This window comes from Somniosus microcephalus, chromosome 14 (assembly GCF_052327205.1).
Source record: "Somniosus microcephalus isolate GS21.2 chromosome 14, FLI_Smic_1.0, whole genome shotgun sequence".
Classification (NCBI taxonomy): Eukaryota; Metazoa; Chordata; class Chondrichthyes; order Squaliformes; family Somniosidae; genus Somniosus; species Somniosus microcephalus.
The window spans coordinates 3,185,411-3,212,428 of NC_141000.1; the positions used below are offsets into that span (position 1 = coordinate 3,185,411).

At 49.4% G+C, this 27,018-nt stretch overlaps 1 protein-coding gene across 5 annotated transcripts in view; it reads left to right on the plus strand.

The window, feature by feature from the left end:
- The window catches only part of mcf2la (mcf.2 cell line derived transforming sequence-like a), a 581,983-nt gene that overhangs the window by 416,088 nt on the left and 138,877 nt on the right, over window positions 1-27,018 (plus strand). For all 5 annotated transcript variants that reach the window (XR_015080758.1, XM_086006132.1, XM_086006130.1 and 2 more), the window contains one exon: window positions 7,774-7,854. Coding sequence is in view for 4 of the 5 variants with exons in the window: in XM_086006132.1 (XP_085862258.1) it covers window positions 7,782-7,854 (73 nt within the window). In the remaining variant the exon portion in view is untranslated. The remainder of the gene's footprint in view (window positions 1-7,773; window positions 7,855-27,018) is intronic.

Sequence of the window (27,018 nt, forward strand, 5' to 3'; positions counted from 1 at the left end):
CCTGGACATCGGAGTGCAGTGGTGAGCACGGGGAGCCAGGGTTATTTTAAACTTGTCATCAATAGCAGCACAATTGAAATAGAGACTTGTAATAATAAGGATTGGACTGTCCCCTATTTAGGCTGGTGACTTAAGATCTTGTTGAAGGAACTATTGACAGGACATGGAGATCTTTTATTGTGTTTCTGTTTATTTTTGATATTGAAGTACTGGTACAGATACCATGCATTCCATTAAGTAGAGGGGCAATGATCTGGTTTTATGAATAATAAGTGTGTACCTAAAGGAGATAGTGCCCCTTATTTAAAAACAGCATGGCCCAGAATTTGCTAGGAAAATAACAGCGAGTTAATGCACACCGTGTTATTAATGTGTAAATAACCTAGCAATTTGTGACGAGGAAGAGCTACGTTGTGGGTTGCGAGTCTGCATGAATTGCTAGCCTCTCAAAAACGGGTGCTCGCCATCAACCTCCCCGTGTGTTTCAAGAAATTGGAGCATTTGCGCCGTAGAAAGTTAGGGCTGCTACTTAATGATGTAAGGACACTTTTAATAAGATTTATGTTCCTGCAATGCCACTCAACCTCTCTGGCCCAGAAAGGGAGCAACTTAAACTGGAGTATCATTCCAGCAGGTAGTAAATTGTTCTTAGAGATTAGTCCCCCTTTTTTCTCTTTATTAATCTAATCTTCCTTTCCATCTCTTTATTTTTCTTTCTGTATCTATTTTGACTCTAATTAACTCTATTTCCTTATCTGTCATAATGTAGTGCACTGGCTCGTGCTCCTGAATTTTTGATATGTCCTCATGGTGTGCAAACCCTGTAGCAGGAACATTAATTCATTAGATCCACCCTAATGTTGTCATTTATTTACTCAAAAAGACTAAGGTCCTGCAAGTATGCCACTGAATGATTAAAAATGTGACACAATCTGTGTGGAAATATTAGCAGTGATAAAAGCCTGGGATTGACCCTGGGTCGGGTACTGGAGGCGTTTAAAAGACACTTGGATCATTGTGGGGTCTGTCATTTTCTGCTGGATGATGAGCTAAAATGGGTGGAATGTGTTTCCTCATTTGTATTTATCTTGTGATTCCGATACTTACTTTTGCAAAGCTTGTTTTTCTGCACCTTATGACTGGGATATTTGAATAATATTTGCATCTTCTAAGTACAGGCTTTATGGCCTGCTGTAACAATTGAGCTTCAAAATCTTGTTGAAAATTTGCTTTGCGAATATAGTGTTTGGAACTGATGTGACTATTTGCCATATTTCTAGACCTATGATGTCAACCTGCCATTCACAAGAGCCAAAAATCACTTCATTTCCATACAGCTGATAACATTTGTTTCCATAGAGACATGTTATTCACCAACTAGGTTCTTCCAAGCACAGTCCTAATAATGGCCAATGAGCAGCACTTACTCCAGTACACTGCAAGAAAAATTCGGTTGCTTTGCGCCTCCCGTTAGTGCCCTAAAAGGGCGCTAACGGGGCACAAAGCAACTTGCGCCCGGGCGCGACACCTCCAACGCCTCCCATGAAATTTAGCGGGAGGTTAGTGGTGGCGGTAACCGTAGCGCTCCGTGGTGCTGCGCTGCCGGCTGACGTCGTCGCCGTGCACAACGCCCCGGCCGCAATCTTCAGTAGCGCCCCCTGACTTACCACTGGACGCTATGTCAGACGTGGTCAGGGGGGCCTACCTGCGGCCGGAGCAGTGCTATTTAATGGCGAGGTGCCGGGCAGCCATTTTTGTTGCTGGCACCTGCCTCCGCTGCAGTCTCCAGCCTCCTGAGCACCCCCCCCCCCCCGCCACAGAGAGCCGGCTGTGCTCCATGAGCCCGGCACTTCTCGAGTGTCGGGCTCTTTTGCTGGCAATTCGATCATGGTGGTCCAGCTGGACCTCGGGTCGTGCTGCGCAAGGCCCCTCCCCTTAAGAGGGAGAGGAAGGCCTGCAATACTGTGGCGCCACGATATTCCCTCGCAGCGCCCCAAGAGGGAAGCGGGGTGCTTCCAGTAGCACTCGCTTCCCTCTTGGGGCACTACCACTCAATTTCGGCTGCGGGGGCACTAATAGCTGCTGATCATCTTTATTGACACAATTGTCCCACACCAGGTTCTGAGTACATAATCGAGATGCAGATAATTCTTGCAGATGAGATCTTAGACCAAAGGCTCAGCTGCCTGTGTAGGTGGACACTATGGCACTATTTGAAGAAGAGCAAGGAGTACCCCCAGTGTCCCGGCCGATAGTCGTCCCTTAACCAACCCTGCTAAAAACAGATTAACTCGTCATTTATCTAAGTGTTGTTTGGGAGATGTTGCTGGCGCATGGTAACGGGTGCATTTGCCTAGGAATAGTCACTGCATTTCAAAAAGAATTCATCATGTGAAGCTTTGAGACATTTCAACAAGATGAGCAGCTGTATAAATAAATGCATAATTCTTTTTATGAGCACCTTCTATAACTTACACCTCCCGTACACTCTCTTTGAAACAATCTATCCTCCTGCAACTACTTACTGTCCACATATGTCGTCTGGTGTTTGTCCTTTGTGAACCTCTACTCTCTTCACCCTCTTCACTTCACTTCATCTCCTCACACCTCTCTCCTCCCTCCTCACACCTCTCTCCTCCCTCCTCACACCTCCCTCCTCTCCCTCCTCACACCTCTCTCCTCCCTCCTCACACCTCCCTCCTCTCCCTCCTCACACCTCTCTCCTCCCTCCTCACACCTCCCTCCTCTCCCTCCTCACACCTCTCTCCTCTCCCTCCTCACACCTCTCTCCTCCCTCCTCACACCTCTCTCCTCTCCCTCCTCACACCTCTCTCCTCTCCCTCCTCACCTCTCTCCTCTCCCTCCTCACACCTCTCTCCTCTCCCTCCTCACACCTCCCTCCTCTCCCTCCTCACACCTCCCTCCTCTCCCTCCTCACACCTCCCTCCTCTCCCTCCTCACACCTCTCTCCTCTCCCTCCTCACACCTCTCTCCTCTCCCTCCTCACACCTCTCTCCTCTCCCTCCTCACACCTCCCTCCTCTCCCTCACCCCTCTCTCCTCCCTCCTCACACCTCCCTCCTCTCCCTCCTCACACCTCTCTCTTCTCCCCCCCTCACACCTCCCTCCTCACACCTCCCTCCTCTCCCTCCTCACACCTCACTCCTCTCCCTCCTCACACCTCCCTCCTCTCCCTCCTCACACCTCCCTCCTCTCCCTCCCTCCTCTCCCTCCTCACACCTCTCTCCTCCCTCCTCACACCTCCCTCCTCTCCCTCCTCACACCTCACTCCTCTCCCTCCTCACACCTCACTCCTCTCCCACCTCACTCCTCTCCCTCCTCACACCTCCCTCCTCTCCCTCCCTCCTCTCCCTCCTCACACCTCTCTCCTCCCTCCTCACACCTCACTCCTCTCCCTCCTCACACCTCCCTCCTCTCCCTCCTCACACCTCCCTCCTCTCCCGCCTCACACCTCTCGCCTCTCCCTCCTCACACCTCTCTCCTCTCCCTCCTCACACCTCTCTCCTCTCCCTCCTCACACCTCTCTCCTCTCCCTCCTCACACCTCTCTCCTCTCCCTCCTCACACCTCTCGCCTCTCCCTCCTCACACCTCTCTCCTCTCCCTCCTCACACCTCTCTCCTCTCCCTCCTCACAACTCTCTCCTCTCCCTCCTCACACCTCTCTCCTCTCCCTCCTCACACCTCTCTCCTCTCCCTCCTCACACCTCTCTCCTCTCCCTCCTCACACCTCTCGCCTCTCCCTCCTCACACCTCCCTCCTCACACCTCCCTCCTCTCCCGCCTCACACCTCTCGCCTCTCCCTCCTCACACCTCACTCCTCTCCCTCCTCACACCTCCCTCCTCTCCCTCACCTCTCTCTTCTCCCTCCTCACACCTCACTCCTCTCCCTCCTCACACCTCCCTCCTCTCCCTCACACCTCTCTCCTCCCTCCTCACACCTCCCTCCTCTCCCTCCTCACACCTCTCTCCTCCCTCCTCACACCTCCCTCCTCTCCCTCCTCACACCTCTCTCCTCCCTCCTCACACCTCTCTCCTCTCCCTCCTCACACCTCTCTCCTCCCTCCTCACACCTCTCTCCTCTCCCTCCTCACACCTCTCTCCTCTCCCTCCTCACACCTCTCTCCTCACACCTCTCTCCTCTCCCTCCTCACACCTCTCTCCTCTCCCTCCTCACACCTCTCTCCTCTCCCTCCTCACACCTCTCTCCTCTCCCTCCTCACACCTCTCTCCTCTCCCTCCTCACACCTCTCTCCTCTCCCTCCCCACACCTCTCTCCTCTCCCTCCCCACACCTCTCTCCTCTCCCTCCTCACACCTCTCTCCTCTCCCTCCTCACACCTCTCTCCTCTCCCTCCTCACACCTCCCTCCTCTCCCTCCTCACACCTCTCTCCTCTCCCTCCTTGCACCTCTCTCCTCCCTCCTCGCACCTCTCTCCTCTCCCTCCTCACGCCTCTCTCCTCTCCCTCCTCGCACCTCTCTCTCCTCACCCTCCTTGCGCCTCTCCCCCTCCTTGTGCCTCTTTATACCTCTCCACTTTTCACTACACTTCTCCATTCTCACCCTCTTCACACCCCTTTATTCTCACTCTCTTCAAACCACTCCTCCTCACCCTCTTCACTTCGCACCTCTCTCCTCTTTGCGGCTCTTCACACCTTTCCCTTATCACCTTCACAACTCTCCTTTTCTCAAACTCTTCATTTTGCACCTCACCCCTCCTTGCGCCTTTTCACACCTCCCCAATTATTGCCCTCTTCACACTTCTCACCCTCTTCACTTTGTACTTTTCCCTCCTTGTGTCTCTTCACACCTCTCCACTTCGCATCCTCCTCTCGCGTAACATCTCTATTTTCTTGTCCATCTTCATACCGCTCCCCTCCCTCTGCGCCACTCTGCTCTCCTCTCATTCCCAGCTCCACCCACATCAGTAATCCAAAGTGTCATGTTAGTTTTAATCAGGTAGTCAAATTCCGGGTGGAAATCGATGGCTTCTTCTAATATTCAAGCCCCACTAGCTGTTTATACTTCGAAGGGGAAGGAGAGAGACTGTACTTTTATTTTGCTATGTCACTGAGTTAAAGAGCATGTGGAGCCGGGAGACAATGAGCAGGATGGAAAGCTCTCTGGCTGCAAGACAGGAAGCAGAGAGTGGGGTCAAGGGTAACTCTTCAGAGTGCAGAAGGTAGGAAGTGGCGTTCCACAAGGATCAGTGCTGGGACCACTATTGTTCATATTTTATATTAACAATTTAGATTTTGGAATCAAAAACACAATTTCTAAATTTGCGGACGACACCAAATTGGGAGGGATGGTCAACACTGAGGAGGACTGCAACAAATTGCAAGAAGACATTAACAAACTTGCAGAATGGGCAAATAATTGGCAAATGAATTTCAACATAGATAAGTGTAAGATATTGCATTCTGGTAAGAAAGATAAGGAGGTCACATAATACTTGGGGAAAATAAGAATCTAAATGGGGTAGAGGAGTAAAGGGACCTGGGAGTACAAATACACAAATCACAAAGTTGTGATGTTGGTCAATAATGTTGTGTCCGTCAGTAGTAAGACACAGACTGCAGGAGAACGGTACAACAGGTGTTTACTCAACGTGGCTCACTCTGGAACTGAACTGTACAGATTACTACTCAGTGCTTGCTATATACAGGTGTGGTCACTGCCGGTACTGCAGTATACATGAGCTGTAAAAAGTAGTTCCCCCCCCGCTTAAAGGTATATACATTACAATTCCTCCCCTTTTAGATTAACAGTACCATAACACTCATTTAACAATTAAATATCAAACTAATTACAATTAACACTTTTAACATACAACGTTAGCTGAAAATAGTCCATTTATATATTCAGTCTTTGGGGAGGTTTCCTGATCCTTTCTGGATAACACCTTTCCCGAGTGTCTCGCTCTTGGTGCGGAGGCGATTCTGGCACCCTGTCGTCGGTTGGGTCATCAGCTTCCAATGCTACTGTTTCTGGGGTAGATGCGACCTGTACGTCGGGTTCCTCACCAGTTACGTATGGGCGAGGCATGGGGTTGACTTGTTCCTGTGACTCTAGGATCTGGTCAGCATGGCGTCTCCCACGCTTTCCTTCCTCCCCCGCTGCTGCCAACGCCGCTCTCGGTGGTCCTCGTGGCAGTGGCGATGCCCTGTAGGTTTCGCGCGCTTCTCCTGCGCTGCTGCCAACGCCACTCTCGGCGGTCCTCGTGGCAATGGCGGCGCCTCGCGAGTTTCTGCGCGTCTCTCTCCCTCTCCTCGATGCTGCTCGGCCCCTGAACACCGGCTGCGGCCTGTGCGCTCTGCCCTCTTCTCCCCCGTCGACGCTGCTAGGCCCGTTGCTGTGCCGCTCGGTCGGGCTTTAGCCCGCCGCTGTCCGGGAAGGGTCTGTGCACTACCTGTTGCCAGCCCGTTTCGCTGGACCACCGCGACTGGAAAGCCAAGCCTGGCTCTCAACAGCCTTCCCCGCAATTCTCGAGTCTCTGCTGGATGACTGGGCGGTTGCCCGTGGTTGACGCCCGTGTCTCTGGCCTTGACCTCCAATCTACTGGTCTCCAGGAACGAATCCCTGGGAGGTGATGCAGAGTTGCAGGTAGGATCGAATTTGCCTTGTCTCCAATGTTGTGTCCGTCAGTAGTAAGACACAAGACTGCAGGAGAACGGTACAACAGGTGTTTACTCAACGTGGCTCACTCTGGAACTGAACTGTACAGATTACTACTCGGTGCTATATACAGGGGTGGTCACTGCCGGCACTACAGTATACATGAGCTGTAAAGGATAGTTCCCCCCTTAAAGGTATATACATTACAAATAAGGCCATAACAAAAGCAAACCAAGCACTAGGGTTTACTTCTAGAAGGATAAAATTGAAAAATAGAGAAGTTATGCTAAACTTGTATCGAACCTTGGTTAGACCACACGGGAGTACTGTGTGTATTTCTGGTCGCCATATTATAAAAAGGATATAGAGGCACTGGAGAGGGTGCAAAAAAAGTTACAAGGATGATGCCAGAACTGCGAGGCTATGGCTATCGGGAAAGGATGAACAGGCTGGGAAGAGAAGACTGAGGGGTGACCTAATAAAGGTCTTTAAAATTATGAAAGGTTTTGATAGAGTAGACACAGAGAGAATGTTCCACTAGTGAGGAAGTGCATAACTAGAGGCCATCAATATGATAGTCACCAAGAAATCTAATAGGGAATTCAGCAGAAACTTCTTTACCCAGAGAGTGGTGAGAATGTGGAACTCGCTACCACAGGGAGTGGTTGAGGTGAATAGTATCGATGCATTTAAGGGGAAGCTAGCTAAGCCTATGAGGGAGAAGGGAATCGAGGGTTACGCTGATAGAGCTGGATGAGGAGGGATGGGAGGAGGCTCGAGTGGAGCATAAACGCCGCATGGCCTGGTTGGGCCGAATGGCCTGTTTCTGGGCTATATATTCTATGTAATTAATTATACAATACAAATCTTGCATTATACTTCTGTAGTGATCAAAGGCTACAGTATAATAGAAACATAGAAAAACAGGAGCAGGAGTCGGCCCTTCGGCCCTTCGAGCCTGCTCCGCCATTCAATCTGATCATGGCTGATCCTCGATCTCAATACCATATTCCCGCTCTCTCCCCATACCCCGTGATGGGATATTTGAATTGTATAATTAATTATTCTGGGTGCAAGGAACGCCAGATTTTTCTAAATTTCACCTGGAGCTAAGGATGCTCTTTGTTTTGTTTTACAGATGAAACCATGCAGCAAGACAGTCCTGTACACGCTGCGGACATCACTGAGCAGCTGGCCAAACAATTTGCCATTCGGTCAGGTAAGGGTTCCTGTGTACTCCACGCATCACTTCCTCATGGAGCCTTTGTCCCATCGAGATGTGTGGTGCGAAACTCCGATTACAGGTCCTTTCTGTGTTCCAGGGTGGGGAGGCACCACTTGTAAATATTACAACATAGCAACAACAAGTTGACTTTTAAAAGCCAGTGATTATTTTGGAAACTTTGCAGGGTCCCAATTTGTTATTGTGACTAAAATTGGAATTTCTGTTTTCAGTTTGTATAGTTTTGAAAAGCTGGGATTTAAAATGGAAGCTGCTCCTTTGACAGGTACAAAATGGAAAACTGAATATATTCGAACTACAAGAAAGAAGAAATCTCGGTTTTGATTAGGAAGCAGTTAAGATAAAGGTTCTTGTAGAGGTCGTCGTACGTGTCTTCACACTGTTTCCTTTGGGGAACTGTATGAAGTGGTGGAAGGATTTCTGGCCGCGATTAACGCTCCTTCTGTGACCGTAACCATCTTCGTACCAGCCATTAGGGTGGTTAGTCCTATGGCGGGAGGGTTTTACGGGCTCCCACAACCCATACGAGGGGGGGGCCACCCACACCCACGGACGCAAGTATCCTGCTGGATGTCAACCCAGAATTTAGAGCCGGAGCTCCGACTCCACTTGCCGGGACTGTCTGGAGCGGGGTTCGAAACCCTACGCCTTCTGGCCCAGCGGCGGGGATGCTACCGCTACGCCAAAGGCCCACTCCGCCTGTAGAGGTGAATTGAATTGTATACAACAAGGCTGGTGATGGGTACTCGAAATACAGCCTAGATTTTCTGCAATTGTGGAAGCGATATGCATCATCGATTGGGGTCAATTTGCGAGGGAGTGTTTTATGAAGGGGGACCACAGATTGGCTGCAGTAGGTCTTGCTCTGTGCTCCCTGTTAAAGTTTTGTGGGAAATAAAACAAGATTTAAGAAAATACACCAAAATGTGCACAATCGATGACTCTGGGCTTTTCCACCTTTCCATGTAGAGGGCGACTCTGTTGCACAGTAACACTGCGCCAGGGGTGAACAGCTGTTCCTTACACCCAGGTTTATAGCGTCACAATAGGTGGAAAATACATTGGATGATGTCCTATTCGATACAATTACAACACGGCCACCTGTATATGGGGTGGATATATTATATGTCCCGGTCACTCGCAGCAGGCAATCCTAGAAGTGGTGGGGGAGAATGAGAAGCCTATGGAGAGGCTTCTGAAGAATTTTCTGCTCATGTTATGCCAGGGAGCTGGAGTAACACGAGTGGAAACTGCAGGCCCTGTATGTTTAACTGCTCATTAGCAATTTATGTGAACATTTGCAATGCATTATTTCTGATAATCATGATTGATTGACTGCACTCAAGGGAAACAATTGGTATAAGAGGTGAATTTGTCAGTGGGAAACCGTTCTGATGGGGAAACAACAGACTATCTGGGAACTGGATACTTGCATAAAGTGTGTATGATACAGGTTAAGACTAGGGACAATGAGTCAAGAAAAAATGGGCTCGGTTCATTGATCCAAAGGAACTGCTACGTTGTAAGCAGCTGCAAAAGGCAGCTTTATAAAAGGTAGATTAAAGACTTGCAAGGACTGATTCCAGCTTTTCATATCATTATTGCCCTGTTTATAATTATGATGTGCCTTTGTTACATCTGTATTTTATATTTAAATAAATCCACAGTTTAGACTCTATAAACTGGTCTAATAGTGTGATATTTTCCAGTGTCTGAAGCAACAGGAAAAATAGGGATGTCCAGAATCGGGAAGCTGTCATGTTCTGATTTTATGTTCGGGCGCTCAGTTATGCCCAAAGATGGAAAATTGTGGGGAGGATGCCACGGTTTCCTGATGTGCACTCCCAGCAGGTGAATCCATGCTGGTGTGAGCATTCATAAAATCTTAAATCCCTTTAATCACTGCACACGGGGAGAGAATTCAGAGCTGGACCAGTACTGTGGGCCCTTTAATCACTGCGCACGGGGAGAGAATTCAGAGCTGGACCAGTACCGTGGGCCCTTTAATTACTGCGCACGGGGAGAGAATTCAGAGCTGGACCAGTACTGTGGGCCCTTTAATCACTGCGCACGGGGAGAGAATTCAGAGCTGGACCAGTACCGTGGGCCCTTTAATCACTGCGCACGGGGAGAGAATTCAGAGCCGGACCAGTACCGTGGGCCCTTTAATCACTGCACACGGGGAGAGAATTCAGAGCTGGACCAGTACCGTGGGCCCTTTAATCACTGCGCACGGGGAGAGAATTCAGAGCCGGACCAGTACTGTGGGCCCTGATGTGCCTTCAATAACTCAAAGACAAGGAATTTAAAGGATTCAACTAAGGCTTTTAATCACTAAGAACGTAGCAGCATTACAGGTCTTCCCACATCGGGCGTCTGGTAGGAATGACTCATCCAGCTCCTGAGACCTTTATATGGCAAAAGGCAGGGGCGTAGCCAATACACACAATTGGAACAAAAGGGGGCGCTTCACACAATACAAGCAGGTGAAACACACAGGTAAAACACATAGGCTGATGAAGGCATATATTTCATCACAGGCCCTTTAATCACTGCGCACGGGGAGAGAATTCAGAGCTGGACCAGTACTGTGGGCCCTTTAATCACTGCACACGGGGAGAGAATTCAGAGCTGGACCAGTACTGTGGGCCCTTTAATCACTGCGCACGGGGAGAGAATTCAGAGCTGGACCAGTACTGTGGGCCCTTTAATTACTGCACACGGGGAGAGAATTCAGAGCCGGACCAGTACTGTGGGCCCTTTAATTACTGCACACGGGGAGAGAATTCAGAGCCGGACCAGTACCGTGGGCCCTTTAATTACTGCACACGGGGAGAGAATTCAGAGCCGGACCAGTACTGTGGGCCCTTTAATTACTGCACACGGGGAGAGAATTCAGAGCCGGACCAGTACCGTGGGCCCTTTAATCACTGCGCACGGGGAGAGAATTCAGAGCCGGACCAGTACTGTGGGCCCTTTAATTACTGCACACGGGGAGAGAATTCAGAGCCGGACCAGTACCGTGGGCCCTTTAATCACTGCACACTGGGAGAGAATTCAGAGCCGGACCAGTACTGTGGGCCCTTTAATTACTGCACACGGGGAGAGAATTCAGAGCCGGACCAGTACTGTGGGCCCTTTAATCACTGCGCACGGGGAGAGAATTCAGAGCTGGACCAGTACCGTGGGCCCTTTAATCACTGCGCACGGGGAGAGAATTCAGAGCCGGACCAGTACCGTGGGCCCTTTAATCACTGCGCACGGGGAGAGAATTCAGAGCTGGACCAGTACCGTGGGCCCTTTAATCCCTGTACACGGGGAGAGAATTCAGAGCCGGACCAGTACCGTGGGCCCTTTAATCACTGCGCACGGGGAGAGAATTCAGAGCTGGACCAGTACCGTGGGCCCTTTAATCACTGCGCACGGGGAGAGAATTCAGAGCTGGACCAGTACCGTGGGCCCTTTAATCACTGCACACGGGGAGAGAATTCAGAGCTGGACCAGTACCGTGGGCCCTTTAATTACTGCACACGGGGAGAGAATTCAGAGCTGGACCAGTACCGTGGGCCCTTTAATCACTGCACACGGGAAGAGAATTCAGAGCCGGACCAGTACTGTGGGCCCTTTAATCACTGCGCACGGGGAGAGAATTCAGAGCTGGACCAGTACTGTGGGCCCTTTAATCACTGCACACGGGGAGAGAATTCAGAGCTGGACCAGTACTGTGGGCCCTTTAATTACTGCACACGGGGAGAGAATTCAAAGCCGGACCAGTACTGTGGGCCCTTTAATTACTGCACACGGGGAGAGAATTCAGAGCCGGACCAGTACCGTGGGCCCTTTAATCACTGCGCACGGGGAGAGAATTCAGAGCTGGACCAGTACTGTGGGCCCTTTAATTACTGCACACGGGGAGAGAATTCAGAGCTGGACCAGTACCGTGGGCCCTTTAATCACTGCGCACGGGGAGAGAATTCAGAGCTGGACCAGTACCGTGGGCCCTTTAATCACTGCACACGGGGAGAGAATTCAGAGCTGGACCAGTACCGTGGGCCCTTTAATCACTGCGCACGGGGAGAGAATTCAGAGCTGGACCAGTACCGTGGGCCCTTTAATCACTGCACACGGGGAGAGAATTCAGAGCTGGACCAGTACCGTGGGCCCTTTAATTACTGCACACGGGGAGAGAATTCAGAGCTGGACCAGTACCGTGGGCCCTTTAATCACTGCACACGGGAAGAGAATTCAGAGCCGGACCAGTACTGTGGGCCCTTTAATCACTGCGCACGGGGAGAGAATTCAGAGCTGGACCAGTACTGTGGGCCCTTTAATCACTGCACACGGGGAGAGAATTCAGAGCTGGACCAGTACTGTGGGCCCTTTAATTACTGCACACGGGGAGAGAATTCAAAGCCGGACCAGTACTGTGGGCCCTTTAATTACTGCACACGGGGAGAGAATTCAGAGCCGGACCAGTACCGTGGGCCCTTTAATCACTGCGCACGGGGAGAGAATTCAGAGCTGGACCAGTACCGTGGGCCCTTTAATCCCTGTACACGGGGAGAGAATTCAGAGCCGGACCAGTATCGTGGGCCCTTTAATCACTGCGCACGGGGAGAGAATTCCGAGCTGGACCAGTACCGTGGGCCCTTTAATCACTGCACACGGGGAGAAAATTCAGAGCTGGACCAGTACCGTGGGCCCTTTAATCACTGCACACGGGGAGAGAATTCAGAGCTGGACCAGTACTGTGGGCCCTTTAATCACTGCACACGGGGAGAGAATTCAGAGCCGGACCAGTACTGTGGGTCCTTTAATCCCTGTACACGGGGAGAGGTCTTTTTGCTGTCTGTGTCTTTCTGCTGGCTTAATATTCATGTGCTATAGAGAATACATGTCACAGCCAGGTACACAAAATAGCACTTCAAATATAGATGAATCACCTCTGTCTAGATACATAACTTAATATGTTAATTGACAAGCTTACATTGGTGACAGAATTGCTTAACATTAGTTGCATGCCTGCAGTTGATGGATTTAATCAGTTGTGAGTTTTCATCATATCTGTCAACGGCAGACATGCACATGTCTGCAATGTTAAGCAATTCTGTCTCCAATATAAATTTGTCAATTAACTGAAAAGGCTCATCAGGTCTGAGAGGGAGAGAAATGATACCTTCATCTATTTTTGATAGCTGTATGGCCAGAAACTGCCTACTCCAAAAGAGTCCATGAATAGACAAGTTCCACTATTAAACTTCTCTTCACAAATTTGTGTTGCTGATTTGGAGAATCTTTGAAGTTTTGAGACATTTTATTACTTTGAAACAGGCCCCTGTGACAAACTTCATTCCCTTGCCACTGACTTCTTCCTCCTCCCCAGCTACTCACTTAAGCTGAACCAGACTGTGTGAAACCTTTGTGTCCTGTTGGAGCTTGAGCTAAACCCGTATTTTATCCATTAACTAGTTTTCTTCCCTGTATCATTGCCCATCTCCATCCCTACTTCAGCCCCGTTGTTGCTGAAACCCTATTCCACACTTTTGTCTCCTTCACATTTGATAGTTAGGATTTGTTGCTTTGGCCATTACATGGACAGTATTAACCAATTCTAGCTGTTAATGAAACCTGTGTATATTTAGAGGTATCCGGAATGTACCTGTTAGTAATGAACCGCAGTGAACTGTGATGTAGAATATTGAAGGTTTGAAATTGAAGTCCTGTGTTTTATGATGTGTATATATAAAGGACCCTTGCTATGATCAATCATTGCATTGATTGCCATGAACTCCTGCCTGGGCTGAAGATGTTTCGCTGGAAGGTGCCGCTGAGTATAATTGGTGACAGCAACCACTGAAATAACCATTGCTGGGATATTTGTTAAACAAATTAATTTGTCTAAATTAGGGAAACATTTTGCATCTCGGGCAATGATTGTGAGATAGACGTATCTTAATTCCATATTTACATTTTCACCACTGTCCTGATTGCCAGTGGAACATAGGAACAGGAGTATGCCATTCAGCCCCTTGAGTCTGTTAGATCACGGCTGATCTGTACCTCAGCTCCATTTACCAGCCTTTGTTCCATATCCCTTGATACATTTACCTAAAACAAATCTATTGATATCGATTTTGAAAGCTCCAATTGCCTCCGCATCCTTAGACTTGGGGGAGGGAGTTCCAGATTTCTATATCCTTTTGTGTGAAGAAGTGCTTCCTGATTTCACTCCTAAATGACCTAGCTCTAATTTTAAGATTGTGCCCCCCACCGCCCCTTGTTGTGGATTCCCCCACCAGAAGAAATAGTTTGTGTGCATCTACCAGTGTACCTTTTGGAAGTCGAGGTACACCACATCATAGCTTCCCACAGTTATGGTTGTCACTTCCTCAACGAGGTCGAGGAGGTTAGTCAGGCAGGATCATCTTCTTCTGAATCAACTCTATGCTGTTAACTAGGTTATTGTTGTACAGTTGAACGTCAAGTGGGCCAGTTCCATTGTTTTACATGGAATGGAAATTAGACTAATGGGCCTGTGGTTTCTCGGAGATACAACCCTCCGAGATATCTGCACTCCTCCAATCCTGGCCTCTTGCGCGTCCTTGATTTTAATCACTCCACCATTGGCGGCTGTGTCTTTAGCTGCCGAGGCCCTAAGCTTTGGAATTCCCTCTCTAAACCTCTCTACCTCACTTTTCTCCTTTAAGACGCTCCTTAAAATCTACCTCTTTGACCAAACTATTGGTCATGTGCCCTAACATCTCCTTATTTGCCTTGGTGTCACACTCCGGCTTCCCACAGCTGCAGGGCATCATCGACTGCACACATGTGGCCATCAGGGCACCCCATTATGACCCAGGAGTGTTTGTGAACTGCAAGGGCTTCCACAACTCGATGCGCAGTTAGTCTGCAACCATAGGAAGATCATCATACGTGTGTGTGCCAAATTCCCTGGCAGCTGTCATGTCTCTTTTGTCCAGCACCAGTCCACCTTCCCTCAGCTCTTCACACTGCCAAACACACTTACCAGCTGGCTGCTTGGAGACGAGGGCTATCCACTGAAGACGTGGCTCTTGACCTCCTTGAGGAGGCCAAGTACTGAGGCCCGGGAGCAGTATAATGAAAGCCACATGTCCACCAGATGTGTCATAGAGCAAACAATAGGCATGCTGAAAATGCGCTTCAGATGCCTTGACAGATCTGGAGGAGTCCTTCAGTACACACCAGCCAGGGTCTCCAGAATCATTGCCGTCTGCTGCGCGCTGCACAACATAGTGCAGCAACGAGGATTAGCGCTGCATGAGGAGCAAGGCGCAGAGTGCACAGCCTTTTAGGAGGAGGAGGAACCTGAGGCAGCAGCAGCACCGGAGCACATTGCTGTCCGGAAGGCCAAGGATGGCCTCATCATGGCCAGATTTACTTAACCCATATGGGTGCCACATGCTGTGCCAGGTTTCACCGCCCGCCACCACCCCCCCGCCCGCACTTCAATTTACCCTCTCACCATCATCCCTCTCATAGGCCACCCGCACTTCCCTGTTAGCAAGCAGCTGGAGAGCACCTTACTGCACAGCAGTGGGGCCACGTGGACCCAAGTTTATGTTTAGATCCCTCCTAGAGAGGAGGCTATGAGCCTCTGCCATCTGTTGTCCATAGCTAGCATATACTCGTGAGTGGCGCATTAGCTGCTCCATGCAGGTGGCCATCCTTTCCATGGAAGAACATACAGTCCCAATTGCCTGCAACACGGTGGTGCTCATGTTGGAGATGGACTCCTCTATTCTCTACACACTTGCCGACATTGCTGCCACAAAATCTGTCAGAGCCTCCTGCACTTCTTCCTGCACCTCCAGGATCACCTTTCTTGATGACCCCTGAGGCTCAGCATCTGCATGCAGGTGAGCAGAGCTGGGAGCATTCTGCGCCCTCCAGCGAGGAATCTCCACTGCTGCCCCTGTCTCCACCATCTCCTCTTACTCACTTGTGACTTGAGATACCAGGTGACAACACTACTCTATCTCGCATAGGACCCACCAAGGTGTGTGTATCTGCGCTGGTGCTGGGTCAACTTAGGTGTGGTGACGGTGCTCCCTCAGAGGCTTCCTCTTCTGCCTGGAGGGGTGGGGAGAGCAGAGGCTGCTCTTGATGGACCTGTGGGAGAGTAAAGAGATGATTTCGAAATATTATATTAAGAATGTGTAACAATACCATTATGCACATGATGAACATTCACTAGCTACTGACATCAATCCCCATATGAGTGACTGCTGTATGGAGATGTAATTCTGTCACCAGGTTGCTGAGAGGTTCCCCCCTCTCCGTCTCCCACCTCCAGCTGCTCCGCAACTCCTGACACCTCCGGGGCAACCTCCTCCGCTGCTGTCAAAGTGGCGAAGGATGGAGGGCCATCATCTCTGGTTCTCTCCCTCTCCCTGTTATGTGCTTGTTTCTCCTGCAAGGAGGAAAAGAAGAGAAGTTTGAGTGAGAGTGATGGAATGAGTGGGTTACATCTGTAGAGGGTGACTGTGGGAGTGTGGTGCCAATGCCAAATGGCCTCCTTGTGTGGTGTTAGTTGGTATGATTGCATTAGGGTGAGTGTGAGGGGTGGTTAGTATGTACATAGAGGGATGGGTGGACATGCAAGGTGTGGTGGTGTGAGTAATGATGAAAGAAAGAAAGACTTGCATTTATATAGCGCCTTTCACGACCACCGGACATCTCAAAGCGCTTTACAGCCAATGAAGTACTTTTGGAGTGTAGTCACTGTTGTAATGTGGGAAACGTGGCAGCTAATTTGCGCACAGCAAGCTCCCACAAACAGCAATGTGATAATGACCAGATAATCTGTTTTTGTTAGTGGATTGAGGGATAAATATTGGCCAGGACACCAGGGTTAACTCCCCTGCTCTTCTTTGAAATAGTACCTTGTGATCTTTTACATCCACCTGAGAGAGCAGACAGGGCCTCGGTTTAACGTCTTATCCGAAAGTGCAGCACTCCCTCAGCACTGCACTGGAGTGTCAGCCTAGCTTTTTATTATGTGCATAAATCCCTGGAGTGGGACTTGAACCCACAACCTTCTGACTCAGAGGCAAGTGTGTTATCCACTGAGCCACAGCTGACACTTGATGTGCAGGAGTAGGCTTGGGAAGGCAGAGTGATGGGGATGTGATGACAGGCACAGCAGGATGAAGGTGAGTGTGGCTTTGCAGTCACCTTGCCTGTTCTCATGAGATCATTGAAGCGCTTCTGGTACTGTACCCAGATTCTCCTCACCACATCCCTGCTGTTCACCTCCTCTGCAATTTGGAGCCAGGGTCTTTGCCTCCTGGGGAGATGTTTTCTGCCCATCAGCAGGGGAGAGGACCTCCCAGCATGCTTTGACTCCCTCCACAAGAATGTGTAGGGAGTCATCTGAAAACCTGGGTGCAGCCCTCTGTCTTTGTGAAGCCACCTTTGCAAGTCTGAGCAATAACCAGATGGTGATATATCCTCCCTGCTCACTCCTAGATGAACCTTTAAATGCGATGTGGCCAAGGCTGCTTTAAATATCCCCGCTGGAAGTGAGTCATTGATGACGTTATCAGACCCGCACCATTTAATAGGGCCGGCAAACACGCAGGCCTGCCTTAATACGCGCTATTAACGGAAAGTCGCTCTGAGGAGTGGGATAAGGACAACGTGGTTCCGACCCTACACGTGGCCCACACGCACCCGATCTGCCTAGGTAAGGAAAATTCCGGCCCAACTGTTCATTTGTCTCTGCTATTACCCCCATCAAGCCAAACTCCGCCCGAGAGATCTCCCCCTACATTCTCCCCATCTATCTTCATGTCCTCTCTGAACTTATCTTCTGCTCTCTTGACCCCATTCCCACTCAAGTGCTGACCAATCAATTTCCCTTCTTGGCACCCATACTAGCTGACTTTTAAATGAAATTTTTTGTCTTAAAATACTCCTGTGCAGCGCCTTGGGACGTTTAACTACGTTAAAGGCACTATATAAATATAAGTTGTTTTGTTCCCTCCTTACCTAGGCAGATCGGGTGCGTGCGGGCCGCGTGTAGGGTCGGAACCACGTTGTCCTTATCCCACTCCTCAAAGCGGCTTTCCGTTAATAGCGCCTATTAAAGCAGGCCTGCGTGTTTGCCGGCCCTATTAAATGGTGCAGGTCTGATAACGTCATCAATGACTCACTTCCAGCAGGGATATTTAAAGCAGCCTTGGCCAGGTACTGTCCTCTGCCCTTTCAAAACTGCCATCATCAGCTCCCTCCTCAAAAATAAACACCCTCGCAGTGCATCAGGGAACCCGCACATACGGATTTTCAATACAAAAACTGCACATGCACGGTATTTTGAATGGCCCGTGCACGCCGCTTAAAAGGGCCGTGCAGTGCCAAAAATAATTACAGGGAACATTGCCCTCAACTCCCCCGTCTTTGCAAACTACCACCCCATCTCCAGTTTCCCTTTACTTTCAAGTCCTTGAGCATGTTGTTGCCTTCCAGAGCCTTGCCCATCTTTCCCACAGTTTGAATCTCTCCAATCAGGTTTCCGCCTTGCCACAGCATCAGAACAACCCGAACCAAATTCACAAATGACATTGCCTGTGGCTGTGCCAATGTGCATTATCCTTCTCGTCCTCCTTGACCTCTCTTCAGTCTTTGACACAGTCGACCACACAACTTTCTTCCAAAGCCTCTCCTTGGCAGTCCAGGTCAGTGGAATTGTCCCTCACTTGGTTTCACTCTTACCTATCCAATCGTAGCCAGAGCTTCTTTGGCAATGGCCTCTCTTCTCGTCTTGCACCGTTACCTCTAGAATCCCCAAGGATCTAGCCTTGGCCCCACCTCTTATCTACATGCTGCCCCTCGGCAACATCATCCGCAAACTTGCGGTCAGCTTCCACATATACTCCGATGAGACCCAGCTCTACCTCTCCACCACCTCTTCCCACCTCTGCACTGCTTCTGTAGTGTCAGACGACACCCAGGCTTGGATGAGTCGTAATTTCCTCCAATTAATTATCGAGAAGACCAAAACCATTGTCTTTGCCTCTGCTACAAACTCCAAGCCCTTGTCACTGATGCCATCCCTCTTCCCAGCTACTGTCTCAGGCGAAACCAGACTGTTCCCAACCTCAGCATCCTATTCCTCCACAAGCTGAGCTTCCGATTTCTCACCCACTCCAGGACAAAGACCGCCTACTTCTACCTCCATAATATTGCCCATCCGCCCTTTCTGCTGCTAAAGCCCTGTTGGTCAGACCCCATCTAGAGTCCTATGACCAGTTGCGGCCACAGTGGGGGCATTCTGGCTCTTGAAGTGAAGAAGCAAGTAACAATGATGATTCAGGCAACAGGCAATTTAAGATCTAAGGAAAGATTAAGGAAGTCGGCCTGCTTTTCTTTAGAAAAAGGGAAACCTTAAGGCGATCTACAGTTTTCATGATTATGAAGGGAATTAATAAAACCTGTCCTTGCAAGTTGTTCACTGAAGGGTTCAAATACCTGGGGACAGAAGTTAAAAATGAGGAAATTAGTAGTAAGAAGCTGAGGTGGACCCTTCCCACCCAAAGGGCTTTGAGATAAGGCAAGCGGTAACGCTGTGGAAATGGACAGTGTAAAAGGGCTTCAACAACAACCTGAAAAAGAAAGACTTGCATTTCTATAGCGCCTTTCATAACCACAGGAGGTCCCAAAGCTCTTTACAGCCAATGCAGTACGTTTGAATTGTAGTCACTGTTGCAATGTAGGAAACACGGCAGCCAATTTGCGCATAGCAAGCTCCCACAAACAGCAATGTGATAATGACCAGGTAATCTGTTTTAGTGATGTTGGTTGAGGGATAAATATTTATTGGCCAGGACACCAGGGAGAACCCCCCTGCCCTTCTTCGAAATATTACAATGGGATCTTTTACGTCCACCTGAGAGAACAGGCAGAGCAACAGTTTAACGTCCCATCCGAAAGACGACACCTCCGACAGTGCAGCACTCCCTCAGCACGGCACTGGAGAGTCAGCCTAGATTTTTGTGCTCAAGCCTCTGGAGTGGGACTTGATCCCACAACTTGTATTTATATAGTGCCTTTAACGTACTCGCGGCACTTCACAGGAGCGTAAACCGAGAGCCAATGTAAGTTAATGAGCACGGGGTTGATGGGTGAACGGGACCTGGTGCGAGTTACGATCATTTAAAACTGCTGCCTACATCCGTTTATGGAAGGTGGGGGGCCGGCCAGGAGAGTGTTGGAATAGTCGAGTCTGGAGGTAATAAAGGCCTGGATGAGGGTTTCAGCAGCAGATGGGCTGAGGCAGGGGCAGAGACTGGCGATATTACGGGGGTGGAAGTAGGCGGTATTAGTGATGGAGAGGATATGGGGTCGGAAGCTCCGTTCAGGGTCAGATAGGACGCCGAGGTTGTAAACAGCCTGGTTCAGCCTCAGACAGTGGGCAGGGAGTGGGATGGACTTGGTGGCCAGGGAACAGGAGTACATTTCTGCTTATTGAATACTGGATGTCGGACAAGCAGCGTGACAAATCAGAGGCAATGATGTGGTTGAGAGAGGTGGAGCTGGGTGTCATCAGCATACATGTGGAATCTGACGTGTTTTCAGATGATGTCGCTGAGGAGCAGCATGTAGATGAGTAATAGGAGGGGGCCAAGGATAGATCCTTGGGGGCAGAGGTGATCCGATATCTTTCTGTAATGTCCAATGGAGATAGTTATCCTTGTGTGCCTTATTGAGATTTTGAAAAGATGCCCAGATAAAGAGCTTAGCTGCTGTTTTAATTGGTAAATGTACTGACTAGTGTGGCACTGAGCCCCAAAAAGGAAAGTCCCATGTTTAGTTACTGGGCTGGTGTGAGTTAGCTGGTTTCATTCCCAAGCTGCAGCGTAGTTTCCTGGGCTCGGGTGACTGTGGGGTGGCTTGAAGTTGTACCTGCAGTTGCTCCAGGACTCATCCCAAGAAAGCTGCCTTTCCAGTCTCTATCCTGAGGGTATTTCTGCTTCACTTAACTCAATGAGAGCAGCTGGGAATGGAGAACAGACCCAAATCCAAACCTTAGATAGTTTATTGTTTATAACTGAAACTGAATTGGAAAAGTAGGGTGCGCAGACGTCCCTCCTCCTGTACCCCGAGACTGAAGGGGTCATTTTACCAGCCTGCACTGCTTGCAAGGTACTGCGGAGATTTGGACTTGTGCTGCCCACGATGTTCAACCATTTGGATGGCAGCATAGACCTGTAAAGTTACCCCTTGTAAACAACAGGATTGCTTTGTTTTCTATAGGTTATATCTGATCGCTTTCGTAATATTAGGAAAACAAGAGCAAGATAACAAATCTTGGCCCAGAATATGCTGGCGCATAGCATTGTTAGGCGTGTCCCGTTGGTTAGACTTTTTCCCTCACCCTTCAGGTGAAAATTTTTTGCAGGCGGGTACTTATTGGCGGAATTAACGTCCTTAAGAGATGTCAATGAGGTACTTCGGAATTGTTTATAACTTGACTCCAAATTTAGCTTGAGCAACATGAGTTTCCCGGGACTAGGGAAATGGAGGTGAGTTTGAGCAGCAGTTCAGGTGGCTATTTAAACTTGTCATTGTCCCATTTGAATAAACGCTCACTTATTGCAGCTGCTTTCTCTGTTCCCTCTGGAAAATATTTGGCAGAGTGTGCTTTTTTTTCCCAACCTTTTGATGATTTCAGATTGACAAGATCAGGATGGGAGGTGTTAAATCCGTGAATCTTAAGGTATGGTGTTCTTCAATAAATAGACGGAGACTGCAGATGAACAATCAACAGGTATTTACTGGATGAGGGTATTCTAAAAACTAACAGTACAGATCCCTACTCAGGGTTTATATACAGGTGTGGTCACTGCCGGTACTACAGTATACAGGAGCTGTAAAAAGTAGTTCTCCCCTTAAAGGTACATACACTACAATTCCTCCCCTTTTAGATTAACAGTACCATAACATTCATTTAACAATTAACACTTTTAACATGCAACATTAACTGAAAATAGTCCATTTATAAATTCAGTCTTTGGGGCGGCTTCCTGATCCTTTCTGGATAGCGCCTTTCCTGAGTCTCTTGCTCTTGGTGTGGAGGCGATTCTGGCCCCCTGTCGTCGGTTAGTTCATCAGCTTCCGATACTACTGTTTCTGGTGTAGATGCTACCTGTATGTCGGGTTCATCACCAGGTACGCGAGACATGGGGTTGACTCGTTCCTGTGACGCTAGGATCTGGTCGACATGGCATCTCACAATGTTCTCCCCAACATCCACTGTGTACATTAGTGGCCCCTGCCGTGTGCATATCGTTCCTGGTTGCCATTTCTCTGTTCGGTAGTCGCGGGCCAAGACTGGTTGTCCTACATTGAAGCTCCTTGTCGGCTTCTCATTGATGTGCTGGAATTGCTTATTCTCAACATTTCTTCGTACATTTGGTCTGAGCAAATCCATACGAGATCTCAACCTTCGGTTAAAGAACATCATGGCCGGGGTCTGGTTGGTAACTGCATGTGTCGCATTTCTGTAGGCTAACAGGAAATTGTCCACCTTATGCTGCAGTGGAATGTCGTCATCGCACATGGCCCTTACTGCCTTTTTAAAGGTTTGTACGAACCTCTCAGCCAATCCATTTGTGGCTGGATGATACGGGGCGGATGTGTAATGCCTTACCCCATTCCTTCTCATAAATTTCCGAAACTCTTCGGACACAAACTGTGGTCCGTTATCAGAGCAAATCTGTTCTGGCAAGCCGTTCCTGGCAAATATGGTCCGTAGGACTGCAATAGTTTTCTCTGTGGTGGTGGAGGACATTTTGATCACCTCAGGCCATTTCGAGTGCGCATCCACTGCTATTAAGAACATTGAGTCCATGAATGGACCAGCAAAATCAATATGCACCTGTTGCCATGGAGAGGAGGGCCACTCCCATGGGTGTAGAGGGGCATGTGGTGGTGCATTTTGGACCTTCTGGCATCCTGAGCAGCTCTTTGTCAGGTCCTCGATTTGTTGATCGATCCCCAGCCACCACACAAGCCCTAGCAAGGCTTTTCATTTTCACCCCTCCCAGATGGCCTTCGTGAAGCTCATTGAGCACTCTCTCCCTTAACTTGGGTGGAATTACCACTCGGGATCCACACATCACTGTCCCCTGGCATACTGACAGCAGTTCTCTTCTGGATGAGAATGCTGGCAACAGTGAGTCGCCATGTGTTGGCCATCCCTTCACCGTCAAATCATATACCCGAGACAGTGTCGGATCATTTCGGGTCTCCTCTATATCCGCATTAGTTACTGGCAAGCGTTCAATTATAGTTGAATAAAATATTTCGACGGTCCACTGCTGGTACTTCCTCCGCAGTAGGCAGTGGCAGGCGTGATAGCCCATCAGCGTTTCCATGCTGTTTCGTGCCCTTATACTCTATTTCATATTGGTTCACCCCTAGAAAAAGGGACCATCTTTGTAGCCGTTGCGCAGTCATCACCGGAACGCCCTTATTTGGATTAAAGATGGAGACAAGTGGTTGGTGGTCAGTCAGCAAGGTGAACTTCTGCCCGTGCAGATATTGATTGAACTTTTTCACTCCCCACACTAGGCTGAGGGCCTCCCTGTCAATCTGGGCGTAGTTACGCTCGGCTGAGGTTAGTGACCGAGACGCAAAGGCTACTGGCCTCTCCGAGCCGTCCGGAAATTTGTGCGACAGCACTGCTCCAATGCCTCCGATGCATCACACGCCAACCGAATTGGTAGTGCTGGGTTGAAATGAGCCAACACTTCTTTTGATGTGATCAATTCTTTGCACTTCTGGAAAGCTCGTTTACATTCGTCATTCCACTTCCATGGTACCCCCGTTTGCAGTAGGGTGTTCAGTGGGTGTAGTATTGGAGACAAATTTGGTAAGAACTTATGGTAGTAGTTCACCAGCCCGAGGAACGACCTCAGTTGTGACACATTTTCCAGTGCTGGAGCCTTGACTACTGCCTCAATCTTTTCAGGGGACTTATGTAACCCCTCTTCATCAATAACGTGGCCACAATACGAGATCTGCTTCTGGAAAAACTCGCATTTGTGGCGATTAGCTCGGAGCCCATATTCCTTCAATCTAGTGAGCACCTGCTCCAGGTTGGCGAGGTGATCACTGTCATTTTCGCCCGTGACCAGGATGTCGTCCAAATAACACTGGGTCCCTGGAATCCCTTGCAGGACTTGATCCATTGCCCTTTGCCAAATAGCCGGAGCTGATGCTACCCCGAACACCAGCCGGTTGTATTGGTAGAGACCTTTGTGAGTGTTGATCGTGAGGTATTGTTTCGAGGCTTCTTCTACCTCCATTTGCAGGTACGCCTGGGCCAGATCGATCTTAGTGAAGCGTTTTCCTCCAGATAGCGAGGCGAAAATATCTTCAATCCGCGGAAGCGGATATTGTACCGTGTGAAGGACTGGGTTCACTGTCACCTTAAAGTCCCCACAGATGCGAACCTTCTTTGGTTCCCCAGGCGTGTTACTCAACGACCTCTTCATTACAGGAACGATGGGTGTAGCCCAGTCACTCCAGTCCACTTTGGACAGTACTCCTGAACGTTCCAAACCTTCCAGCTCTGCTTCGACGGCTGGGCGGATCGCATAAGGCACTGGTCTGGCCTAAAAATAAAAAAATAAAAACTTTGGGCTTGCATTTTCCTCTATTTTGATCGTCGCTGTTATGCCTTTTAGTGTACCGAGTCCCTCCTGGAACACTTCTTGTGCGTCAGTTAGCATTTTTGACAGTCGTCCAGGTGTGACGTCGTCATCCTTTTTGGCCTCTACCGTTAGTGCCTGTATGGAATGCCAATCTAACTGTATCTTCCGGATCCATTCACGTCCTAGTAGTAGTGGTCCTCCATCTGGCAATACATATAGGTCAATTTTTGGTGTTTCCTTGCCGTTGTATATCACGTTCACCCTTATTTTTCCTTTGGGGTAGACTTTTTGCCCCGTGTACGTCTTCAAGACAATCTCTGTATCTCTCAAGGGTATATGTGAGAATAGCCGCTTGTAGTCCCTTCGGTTTATGACTGTTAGGGCTGATCCTGTGTCCAATTCCATTTTCACTTGGACTCCGTCTATCTTGAGCGTGACCCAGATAGTTTGGTGATCCTCCATTTTGATTACATTATGTAGTTTTGGACAACCCAGCTCCTTGCTTCCGGAGTCTGTATCACTTTTCTGTTCGTCTGAACTACTCTCCATCACCTTATGTACCTTTTTGTACTTCTCCTGTGGAGATTTCTTGCTGCTGGTTTTCTTTCCCGACCTGCAGACTCTTGCTATGTGTCCTGCTTTTCCACACTGTCTGCACACTTGGTCCTTGAACCAACAATCCTTCTGGTCGTGTGTTGTTCTGCCGCAGCGATAACACTTCACTGCTTCATATGACATTTCATTGGTGCCATATTCTTGCGGTCTCCGTTGTATCTCTGCAGCGCCCCGTGTGGCTGCTTCGTGTGATACTGCCATGCTGAAAGCCTTGTCCAGCGTAAGATCCTTTTCTGATAGAAGCCGTTTCTGGGTTCCTTCACTTTGAAGCCCACACACAAACTTGTCCCTTAACGTATCTGCTAGTCCCATTCCAAACGTGTTTCGATAGCTTGCGCAGTTCCGTTAAATACTCAGCATTACTTTCGCCTTTATGCTGGTTCCTTTTGTGAAACTTAAATCTTTCTGCTATCAGCAGCGGTGTGGGGTTTAAGTGGTCCTGTAGGATTGCCACTATGCTTTCAAAATCCTTTTCCACTGGCTTCTCTGGGGTTACTAGGTTTCGCAGTAAGCCATATGTTTTTGCACCCATGGAATTCAACAATACCAGTGCTTTCCTGGCATCTGGCACTTCATTCGCCTTGTAGTACACTTCAATGCGTTCCACATATGTCGCCCAATCTTCGACTTCATTGTCGAACGCTGTGACACTGCCACTCTTCGGCATCCCTGGGTGTGGTTAGACTGGCTAAAATGGCGTCTCCCGCGCTCTCCCTTCTTCTGCACTGGCTCAAAATGGCGTCTCCCGTGCTTCCTTTCTTCCCCCGCGGACGCGGCTCAGCCCTTGAGCACTGGCTGCGCTCTGCGCGTTTTCCTGCGCGCGCCTCTCGTTGCCGCCGCTCGGTCCTGAACCCCGGCTGTGCTTTACCCTCTCTCTCTTTTTGTTTTCCGTCGACGCCGCTCGGTCTTCAACCCCCAGCTGCACTCTGTGCGCTTTACCCTCTCTCTTACCCCGTCGACGCTGCTCGGCCTTTTCTGTGCCGTCGGTCACCTCCAGCCGCCGCTGTCCGGGAAGGGCCTGCGCCGTACCTGTTGCCAGCCTGTTGCGCTGGATCGTCATGACTGGAGAACCAAGCCCAGCTCTCAACAGCCTCCCCTGCGATGCTCACTCTCTGCTGGATGACTGGGCGGTTGCTCGTGGTCGACGCCTGTGCTTCTGGACTCGACTTTCTTCCACTGTCCTCCAGGAGCGAATCCCTGGGAGGAAATGCAGAGTTGCAGGTAGGTTCGAATCGGCCTCGTCGCCACTGTTAAATCCGTGAATCTTAAGGTATGGTGTTCTTCAATAAATAGACGGAGACTGCAGATGAACAATCAACAGGTGTTTACTGGATGAGGGTATTCTAAAAACTAACAGTACAGATCCCTACTCAGGGTTTATATACAGGTGTGGTCACTGCCGGCACTACAGTATACAGGAGCTGTAAAAAGTAGTTCTCCCCTTAAAGGTACATACACTACAGGAGGCACCTTGGATGTGTTTGACAGCACATCAGAAGAGGAAGACCATTACAATCCATGGCAGCGGCAACGTGCTGTCGTGGGATCAGCACATGCACAGGAGAGTTGTGCACGGGGGAGGTGCACAGGAGAGGGGCCAAGATCACAGGAGGCACTACCCACGTCACAGGGTGTAAAGACAGGATCAGCTTCCTTGACTTCTTGGAAGAGCAGTGCTTCATCAGGCTGAGGTTGTGTCAGGTGGTGGCAGATATTGCAGTTTCCTACACTAAGAACTACTGGATCTGCTGGCCACACATTAGCAGTGGCTGTGAAAGTGACCACCGGCCTCAACTCTTTTGCCTCTGAATCCTTTCAAGGCACT